Below are 11,134 nucleotides of genomic sequence, written 5' to 3' on the forward strand. Positions count from 1 at the left end.
CTCTCTCTCTCTCTCTCTCTCTCTCTCTCTCTCTCTCTCTCCTAGCCTTGACGCTCTCTCTCTCCTAGCCTTGACGCTCTCTCTCTCCTAGCGGCATTGCGGTACCGCACATTCCAGTGAGGTCAATTAAAGTGTGGGCAAGAAGTGCGTTTGGGGTGCCATTTAAATTAATGGCAACACACCTCCCGCGCCAGAACGCATAGGTGCGATTCCATAGTACAGTGCGTTGATGGCACAGGAGTGTGCGATTTATTGTACTTTACTCGTGTGAACGGGCCCTCAAACACTGACAGACACACAACCACAGACACAATCTCACACACACACATACACACTCCCAAAAATGTTTTTTTTTTTTTATTTATTACCTCCCTAACTTACGAGAACTGGAGGGATCCTCAGCCTGGGGTCCAGTGTGGGCTGCTGTGCTGTGACAGAGCTCCATCCATATGTGCATTTCTTGTATAACTTCCTTGTGGGCCCTGTAGAGCCAGAATGTGGCATCACTCTGGTCCAGTCACCTCTACAGGAGATGTGAGGGAGCTGTAAGCAATGCACACATAGATGGAGCTCCCTCACGGCTATAGCTCCAGCCCACCCTACCTCAAGTTGACTCTCGACGCCAGGCAGCATATTTTGAATGGCTGCTTGGTGCGAGAACTGACAGTGCTGCGCTAGCAGGTGGCCAAGAAGGCTCTCACCTAGAAAAGTGAAAGGCACCCGGGGACCCACTGAACACGGGGTTACGACCCACCAGTTGAGAACCAAGGCTCTAGCCTTGACTCTCTAGCCTTGGCTTCACTATTGAAGTGTTGTTGGTGCTAATTTTCCACTGCTGATATCAATCAAATGAGAGGGCCTAGTTTCTGTGGGCACATTTTTACCCTTTTCCTCAAGATACTTTTAATGATTTAGTGTGATGTTCTATATTCTGAAGACTCTTTTCTCCTCAGGGAAGCCTATCCCACCTCCACCTAACCACTGAACCATCACATTATCAAGCAATTCATCCCCACACAGCTACCTCCTCATGTATCATGTCCCCCTCCTTGTAAGCCCTCAGGGGCAGGGCCCTCCTTACCATCCTGTCTTGAATTGTATTGTAATTGTAATGTCTTCCTTGCATTGTAAAGCGCTGCACAAACTGTTGGCGCTATATAAATACTATGTAATAATAATAAAATTCTATAAAAGTAGCTTTTAGGAAACCTGGAAATCTGTTATGTTCAGAACCTCTCAGATTTCAGCTACCAGTTAATATAGAAAACAGCAGCCTAGGGTTTCTGCTGTATATAAGAGATTATACGATATAGTGACGCCTTCATGTGTCTACATAGAATGGTTGTAGTCTATTAAAGCAATTCGGTCACTAGCTTAAAAAAAATGCAAAAACAAAGAAATCTCATCGGTTCTGCCACCTGTTACGCAGATCTCTACTCTGCTCAAAACTGATTGTTATTGGTAGCTTGTTATATAATTCAGATAGTCCAGCAGTGAGATCTCCTTGCCATAACTCCGGACTGTATTCCTGTCCATCTGGGAGTTATGGGGATTCTCGCCACCCTTATGTGTTCCATCACCTCCTGTTGCATTCTTCATAATATGAAATGAATAATTCCAGCAGGGAGAAAGAGAACCCCTCATAATGTCCACAGCAGGTGTGCCGACCCCAGAACTCGGAAGAGATGCAACCTGAAAGATATAATAAACTGGTGGTTTAGCTCTTCAGCATCTACGAAAAAATAAAACCTCAGTTTTTGGTTGATTAACCTTTTTAAAAAAATACATAATTGTAATTTTTTTTTTTTTTTACTGCAAGTTTTGAGATTGGTTTGAACATTTGTACTAATGAAAAACTTCTGCACACAAGGGAGAAGATTTATGAGGGTCAGCTGGTACTGACTGACGCTATTATTCCCAGAAGGGCTATGAGATTATTGCAGGGCCAGGTTATAAGGACACTGTCCGATGAAACTTGGATGCGAGCAGCCAGTCACTTAAAAACATTAGTGGACAAGCAGCAAGCAAAGTATAGTTAACTGAAGGGTCACCTCTGTGTTAAGTTTATCAGTCAAGTGGCACTAAAATAGTGTTAGGAGTTTAAAGAAATTTGTCATAAGAGGAGGATGCCGTCACTGACTTCCACCTGAATATACTAGTTGCTTGCCTATAATTCTGATTCGTTGGTTTTAGTATTTTTACTGAACCAGAAGAAGTATGCAGCAAGTGAAGTCAGAACCGCTGAACTGCATACTTGTTTGGTCAAAAGTTCACTTTAAATACATCCCAATCTGTGATCATTCGATTATTTACGGATTTGTAACAAACAGTAAATGGGCATTGGAATAAGTCCAGCCTGAGCTCTGTAGCTGCTGACATTGTGGAGTAATTTATCATTTAAACGTTACAGCAGAGCCACTATCATCTAAATTTGCCCTCTCCCTCATCCCAGCGCTCTTGTTTTGTGTTTTCATTGTAATTTCAAAAGCTGCTGGGTCACTGCTAGGAGGAGAGATCAGGGTGTAGGTAGCGATAGAATGGTGAGCTCGAGTTGTGAACCGTTGCAAAAAAAACTTTAAAAAACAAACAAATGTAGAGCTAAGCTTTACCCTCTTACCATCTCCTGTTTAATGATGGCCCGCCTTGGCAGCCCAGAGTGGTTAACACTGGTGGCAGGAAATTTGAGCTCTTAAAGCAATAGAAGGCAGGCACGGAAGTGGCATTTCTGAGTAAGTGAATGAACTAGCACGCACTCTGCAAGGTTTGAAATGTGTACCCAGTTTGCTTGACATGAGTGACTTGCATAGGCTGCCAATTCTGATCTCCCGTTCTGAAAATGTTAGTTCCTTGGCTGTCTTGGTTACCCTCTACCTTCAATGCTTTGTTGGTGACCCGAAACAAATGGTTGACCTGCATACTTTTTTAGGTCAGTCATTGAATAAGCAGCTAGGAGACTAGCATTTTCGGAAGGTCCACAATGTAACTTCTGTATTACTCCCATGTTTTTGGTAGCTGACAACATTTAAAAGCATGACATAAAAAGTCCAGTTTGCGGAGAATGAACTCTGGAATGTCACATGACCAAGCACTTTGGGTGCACAGTAAAACACTGTTCTGGTGAGATTTTTGGAATTGTATCCTTCGACTGGAAAATTTTTATTTTGTAGAATGGAGTGGTGGCGACCAATCCACACACCGGTCCAATTTCAACCAGGTCAGCAGGACTCCGACTAGGGTATGGCCAAAATTAGTCCAAATTTTGCCCCTGCATCTATAGCTATGCTACTGACAATAGTGCTAGTGGCACTGTTTTTCTTTTTCTTTTTCTTTTTTTTATCCTTCCTGGCTGACGATTCCCTGCAGATAACTGGTACCTGCCTGTCCCCATTGACATCAAGACTCTACTGGCTGGACCAGAAGATTGTCCTCTCCTTTTCATGGATATCTTTAGTCCCAGGCTATATAAAACAAGTGAAACCTCAGACTTTTGGAACCAGATGATGCCCTGCAATATTATTTACCACGATAAGGTTTCAAATCTAACAACTGGTTTACTTGACCCATCCAGTTGCCAGTTACTGCCACACTTATTAAACCAGTTTCACAACAAAATAATGAAAACAACAAAAGCATTGTGGAAGGACACAAAACAAATAACAGCTGCAGGCACACAACTTGTCAATAGCAGCTGGCAAAGCAGATCACTTCCTCTGCCTCTTCATTACCGGCCAGCCTGGCGTCTAGCAGTTCATCTTAATGGTGCTGTACAGTTGCCATGTGCAAAATGTAAACATTTTTTAGTTGTCTTTTAAAAACTTTATTGGGTCATTACAGTTCAGGTCATATGACTCTCTGCAGTATGAATATATACTGTGTTGCCACATGCTTGGTGAAAATTGATATCGGGGAGAACCTGTCCTGATGAGTGAGATGGGGAAGTGCTTAAAGCGAATCTAAACCCCTAATGGCCCATTTACAATGGCACTCCAACTAGCTAAGACAGCTCTGAAGCAAATGCTTTGCAGTGCACCAGAATGCATGGTAGTGTTTGTGGTACGCTGCATTGGAGAAAATGCTGCATTTCCATTTTTTTTCCTATTATTTAAAATGCACAGGCTGCCTTAATGCAACAGATGTTAACCATTGCGCAATGCACAAGAATGGCAAAGTGTATATGGGCCCTAAAACAAAAATGTAATATGTTGCAGCTTACCAGTCCTTAGATGTGGTGGCTGCATTAGTTTTCTTTCAGTCTGTTCCCTTTATTTTTACCTGGTAATGCTGCAGATAAGGGACTTTCTGAACAAGGGTGGTTATTCTCGCTCCTCCACTGGTTGCCCCCTAGGCTGGACTTCAAACATTTACAAAAGAAAGCTAAGATTGTTTTTATGTGCTTGCTGGAAATGTTCTCGGTTTGAAAAATTTAAACTAATGCAGCCACCACATCGAAGAACTGGTAATCTGCAAAATATTACATTTTTGTTCTTGGGTTTAATGTTCCTTGGGACTTTGTCACATTGTCCACTCGGGCAAAGCATCTGAGTCTTTCTAGCCCACCCCTCAAATCGCTTGTACTCGGCTCTTCTGTTACTCCAGGAGTCAGCACCTGTGTCAGATGGTATCGGAGCTTACACAGGGTTGATGATGTTATTGCCCTCATCAGTTGACATTGTTATGGACTAGTGATTGACCATTCAGGCCCAAGCATGGCTTCTGAGAAGGAGGTTACACAGTCTCCCTATACTCGAGAGTTGTGTGGGAATGCTGGGAAGGCGCATAGAAGTGGGTGGTGAGTAGGCTTTTAGGAGACTTTCACTTTGTCCTCAATGAGAAAAGGGACGGCATACTAACCAACTTCCTGAGATCAGAAGGAAGGAAACCTTCCAGCACTACATATTTAGGCAATGAATACACCCCTGCCATGCCCCCAGTTATGCGGACCATTAAGAATTTCTTTGCCAAAAATGATTGGCAGCCCATACAAATGAAACTGTAATTCCTGGCAAAGATTTGTATGTTTTTTTGTTTTTTTAAAGAATGGGGAAGTGTTAGGTTTTTCTTTACACTTTTGTCTCTAGTTTATGATGTACACGACTGAAATCTGGCCATGTTGGCAGTAAACGCCAACGTTCCTTTAAAGGAGAACTATGAGGTGAGTGATTTCCACTCATCCTTATAGTTAGAGCAGAAACGAGCACCAAAACGCTCACTTCCCAATCGTCTCCCTGCAGTGATCGGTGACAGTCAGTCACCGCTCCCCGCAGGGATTCTCCCCTACCATCCCTGATCAGACACCGCTGAGTGGAAGAATGAATGGGGGAGGGCACAGCTGGCTCGGGATCTGTCCCGGCTGCGGCACTCTCTGTAGCGGGCTATTGCCTGCGATATACTTACTGAGCTTTGGGTCACGGGAGGAGGTTAGTATATGTCCTCCCGTGACCCTATAGAGAACTATGGGGAAAAACATAATTCCATAGTTCCATTTTAAGTATTCTTTTTTTCCAGAATGGATACAGGCAGCATTTTGGTGCAATTGGAGTTTTGCAATAGCATAGGAAAAAAAAAAAAAACAAGCACACTATATACACTTTTATATATAGGAATGATGGTACTGCCTCAAACTCTACTTTTAGATCCTCCAGTTAGAGAAAACTGTGGTGCACCAAAATCGTTTTCCATAAGAAGTGATACATTTTTCTCAAAAGAAACCTGCCACTAGATAAATATGGAGCTTGCTATTGCTGATCACCTCATCTACAGTGCTAACTGCCTGGCTTGTATGTTGATGTTTTAGCTTCAGTAACTTCTGAGTCACTGGCTTGGAACAAGTATAGAAATAAGGAACTTAATATTGACCTTCATTTGCTGCGGGACCAGGTCATTAGCAGAGAGGCCCACCTCTCTAGTCAGCATCTCAGGTGTGGTGAAATGGGGTGTGCTCTTATATGTTCTCTTGTAGTGTGTATTTAAAACAATGGCAATTTGGAAGGAGATCAGAGTCTAGACATTATGACTATTATGACATTTATAAAAGCCCAGAAAACAGCGGATCATCCTCATCTTCAAATACCCAAGCCTCTCTCTTGTTGACAAACAGTGGCTTAAGACATCATAAAACTCCATAATTAGGAAAGTTATAAAAGACTCACTATGTGTAATGCAACAACCAGTTCCTCTAGCTGGATTTTGTACACAATCACTTTTTTGTAGATGGCAACTTAAAGGAAGTCCCAACCCAAGAACAAAAAAAATGTATATCTTCCAATTTACCAGTCCTTAAATGTGGTGACTGTATTTTCATTTCTTTTTCTTTTTTCTTCCAATTTATTTGTTTTTTTTCCTTTTTATTTTTCAGCTGGTGATCCAGCCGGTGTAACACTTCATGCCCTGAAGTGAAACTTCGTACTCACTGTATCTATGGAGAGCAGCATTGTCACTGTAGGAATAGAAGTGTTTTAGCACTACAGGACATCTCCCCCTATACTCATCTCCTTTAATGTAGGCAGGACATGTTGTTTTTTTTAATTTCACACGGGCAGGGTTGAGAATACTGCCTAAAATAACAATGCATTTTTGGCAGGATCAACAGGAATTGATTTTGCTTTCAGACAGATTTAAATATACAATTGAACATCTTTTGTTATGAGACCAAAAGGGAGCAAATAAGAGAAACTCTTTAAGTTTTGCATACACATTAAACCGTAAGACAGGCACACAGGCTCATAGGCAGTCTGTACTTACCCTTCTCTTTCAGTTTCAAAGTTAACTTGCTCAAAGCTATTCATGCTTCCTTTCCTATCACAACCTGATCATGCTCAAGCAAAATATTAATTGCTGGCTCAGTCATGCATCATGGAAGCAGAGAAAGTGACCCGTACCTGGCTGGCAGTACCAGATTTTTGGTGGCAACTGCAGAGTGCAGCAGTGGGGGAGAGGGTGGAGGTATGCATAACCTTCTTTAGCTGGCTGCTATTAAGTAATCCTGGAATGTTGTCTATTCTGGAATAGTATAGAATTTGAATGTAGCATACAATTTTAACTGTACAGAAAAAACTTTTCCTGCATTTTAAACTTAAAGTTAATATTGTGGATTTTTTTTAACATAGGTGCTGCATTCTTAAAAGAGAACTATAGGGTAAATGTTTTTCCCTATAGTTCTCAAGGGTCACGGGAGGACATATACCAGCGTCCTCCCGTGACCCAAAGCTCAGTATATCGTGTGCTACAGCTCGCAGTATACTGAGAGCACTGCAGCCGGGACGGATCCCGACAATGCTTTCGAGATCCATCCAGCTGCGTGAGTGACAGCTGGCTCTGCATATCTAGAGGCAGAGCCAGCTGTACCTGCCCCCTCCCCGTCTGTTCCTCCAGTCAGCGCTGGAGGATCGGAGCGGGGAGGGGGAATCCCTGCAGGGAGTGGTGACTTACGGTCACCGCCGTCTGCAGGGAGATGATCGAGAAGTAAGCGAGCGACGGTATGCGGTCGCTCACTTCCAGATCTTTTGAGCCGACGTGTGACAGTTTAGGTCGGCTCGAACTATGTCGGCTCTTCTGATTTTCACCTCCATAGTTCTCCTTTTAATTGAAAAAAATAATGGTGCATATGAATATTTTTAGTTCTTACTTTCAGCCAGCAGGTGGCACTTTAGTGTCTTTCCACATGTTTTTTAGGCTATTCTTACCTGCTTTGCTAAAGTCTAAAAAGTCAAACTAGAGCTTTCACAACTGAATTAATCAGAGCTTCCTCCTTCCCTACTCTGCATGCTTTTTCAAATAGATCCTTTAAATATTCCATATACATAGTGAAGAAAAAAAATAAAATCTGCATATAGTTTCTGTTTAACCACCTATGCTAATTTAACACCTGATATACCATACATACCTTTTTGGACACTGGAGCTCAGTGCTAAAAGTGCACAATTATGCCCTGGTATATAACAGTGCCAAGAATTGATTTCCAAATGCTAATGATTTAGTGTTTTGTGTAGTGGAATCTTACTAAGAGCTGTTCTTTGTCATCTGTTTATGTTCATATTTCACGCTTTTATCTGTTTTGAAGGCATCAGTAAAGTGTTAGACTGTAGTTCCAATGTCTAATTTTACCTTTGTTATGGTAAAGATAAAATATTGTGAGGGAGAGCCGTGCTGCCAATGAGGCGACAATCCAATTCATTGGCAGTCAATAGGAAAACTGTCCATTATATTGGTGGTCAGGGGAAAAATGTCTTCCCTTTATAGTGATTAAAATGACACCTTTTTCATACAGCTGAAAAGATCATTGATTTAATGCCGCTGGCTCTGCCAAGTGGTATTGGCCCCAGAGCTTGGCCATCACAAACAGATGGGAGATAAATCAGCTACAGCTCAAGCAGCCCTAGGGTTCCATGAACCCTGGTTGAGAATGGCTGCTATATAATATTCCCCCTTCACTCTTCCCAGGCAGCTACATATAAAGTTATGTAAGGAGGTAATTGGGTAATAACACAACTACCTTTTATATGACCAAACCTTTTTACGTTTTTGTCACCTGACAGCACACCTAATATATTGCCAAAAGTATGTAGACACCTGTAAAAATTGAGTTGAGGCACTCTCAGTGAAGGGTGCTGTTGTGGCTACAGCTTACAAAAACATTTTAGAACATTGGACCCTTCCCACTATATGGCAACAGTTTAGGGAAGGCCCTTATTGCTTCCAGTGTGACTGTGCCCATGTGCAGAAAACCAGCTGCATAAAGATATTTTGAGACATTTTGCCATTTGCACAGAGCCCTGACCTAATCCCTACTGAGAAACTTTGAAAGGAACTAATATGGCAGTTGTGAGCAAGGTCTTCTCATCCAATATTGATACCTGACGTCCTAAATGTTCTTTTGCTAAATGGGCACAAGTTCCCGTAGGCATGCTCTTAAGATCTTGTGAAAAGCCTACCCAGAGACAATGTGGGTGGGGAATCCAACTCCTTAATTTCCATGGTCTTGGTTTGGGATGTCCAACAACTTCATATAGGTGTGATGGTTAGGTGTCAACAAACTTTTGGCCACATAGTGTATCCTTAAGGAATTTATGGACAAGGATAACCTGTTTATTGACTAAAAGAAATGAACTCTTTGATAGATATTTCACTTCTGATTTGTATGCTTTAAGTGGTTTATAAAGAACAGCACTTAACTGGTATTTTTCTCTTCTAGGCTGTAAGTACGTTGGCGGATGTTGCCTGCAAATGCCATGGCGTGTCTGGTTCTTGCAGCTTGAAGACTTGTTGGCTGCAACTTGCCGACTTCCGGAAGGTAGGAGACCTTTTAAAGGAGAAATACGACAGTGCAGCAGCTATGAAACTCAACACCAGAGGGAAACTTGTGCAGGTGAACAGCAAATTCAACTCCCCTACCACGAGCGACCTGGTTTACATTGACCCAAGTCCGGATTATTGTGTTCGCAATGAAAGCACTGGGTCTTTAGGAACCCTGGGAAGGCTGTGCAATAAAACGTCGGAGGGCATGGACGGCTGTGAACTTATGTGCTGCGGTAGAGGTTACGATCAGTTCAAAACTGTTCAGACTGAGAGGTGCCACTGCAAGTTTCACTGGTGTTGTTACGTCAAATGCAAGAAATGTACCGAGATCGTTGACCAGTTTGTATGCAAGTAAGACGCAAACTGTGGACTACGAACAATATTGAATATCCGCATTAATTTATAGAGGTCACTTAGGAGTTGCAAGCATACAGCAACTGGATCCATTCTCTTTAATTCACTCAGCCGCTCTTGGGGGTAACATGGAAAAAAAAAGAAAAAAAAAGAACAAAATAATGGAAACGATGAACTGAAAATATTTATTTACAGAAATAAAGACTTTTTATAAGTATATAATTAGATAAAGACCGAAATGCACGGGATTTAGAAAATGTATAGTAGGTAAAGACAAGTTTATATGGAAAAAGAGAGTAAAAAGCAAAGACAGATGGCCAAAGACTTTTTTTAAGATTGTATTTAAGCGGTTTATGGAGCTTTCACTCCTAAAATGCTCAGAATTCTGTCCATCGGATACAAAAGGTTTTTTGTTTTTTTTTCTCTGGCAACATTTTTATTTTCTTATAAAAAAAAAAAATACTATTTGATGTGTGATACCTCTTGAAAATGTTGGGATTGCACTTTGTATTTTTACATAAAGTCTTATTAGTTCAGTTTAACATATTTCTGTTCAGCCAGCTGAAAATTTACATGAGTCAGATCAAGAATACAAATTACTTTTGTAATGATCACACACTTTTTTTATACTGGTTAAAAAAAATAATGGGAGAATATCGATCACCTCTATTTTGCTAGTTTGTTAGGTTGTATTTTATTTTCAGTTAAATATTTCATCTGCTTGACCCAGATAAATGGCTGCACATTACTCACAGAAATGTAGTCATATATCATGCTGTACTTAGATTAAAATATTTAAAGATCCACTTCTTTATGAGCTAAAGCCATTTAAATAATACAAATTCCTACTATGCAGTTTTTTTTAACAAGTCATATTTTACATAATATTAAAACTATACACTAAACTTTACATACCATATGGTAACATTTATGGGAAGTTGTGGTCTGCTGTTTTCTATTTCAAAGCTTTTGTGACTATATGTATATATCCCTAAATATTGCCAGTAATTAAATGTATTTATTTACCTAGGCAACTTTTCCTTTTTATTTCAGTGACTTTTTAAAAAAAATCATTTTTGACTTTTTTTTTTTTTATAATGACACATTATACAGCCTCTTAATCCTTAGTGTCAGTTTTCAAAGGGCTTGTTCTGAACACATTAGAGCACATACTGATAAATGGTTCATTATCTGTAGGGTCTAGTGATAAGTGAGAGGCACAAAGGGTGAATTTCACAAAATTTAATGCACTTAAAGCCATTCCCCCCCCCACGGAATTACCTCCTTTTGGAATGTCATTAAACATAAGCAACATTTTTTAACAACATGGTTTAAAAAATTCTTAAACTTGATAGTCTAAATTTGTATCATCCCAAAACTCCACAAAATTATTTTTTCTTCATAGCTGTGAAGTTTTTTTGTGTTCATTTCAATTTCCATCAAACCATGTAACTGTACCCCCCTCCCCCCCTTTACACTAAGCATA

The 11,134-nt window shown here is 40.7% G+C and overlaps 1 protein-coding gene across 1 annotated transcript in view; it reads left to right on the forward strand.

The window, feature by feature from the left end:
- The window catches only part of WNT5A (Wnt family member 5A), a 27,351-nt gene extending 17,388 nt beyond the window's left edge, over positions 1-9,963 (forward strand). The window contains exon 4 of the mRNA XM_018555256.1: positions 9,191-9,963. Coding sequence (XP_018410758.1) covers positions 9,191-9,649 — 459 coding nt within the window. The 3' untranslated portion in view covers positions 9,650-9,963. The remainder of the gene's footprint in view (positions 1-9,190) is intronic.
- Positions 9,964-11,134: the final 1,171 nt, after the last annotated feature.

This window comes from Nanorana parkeri, unplaced genomic scaffold, assembly GCF_000935625.1.
Source record: "Nanorana parkeri isolate BGI_ZX_2015 unplaced genomic scaffold, ASM93562v1 scaffold189, whole genome shotgun sequence".
In the NCBI taxonomy this organism is placed as follows: Eukaryota; Metazoa; Chordata; class Amphibia; order Anura; family Dicroglossidae; genus Nanorana; species Nanorana parkeri.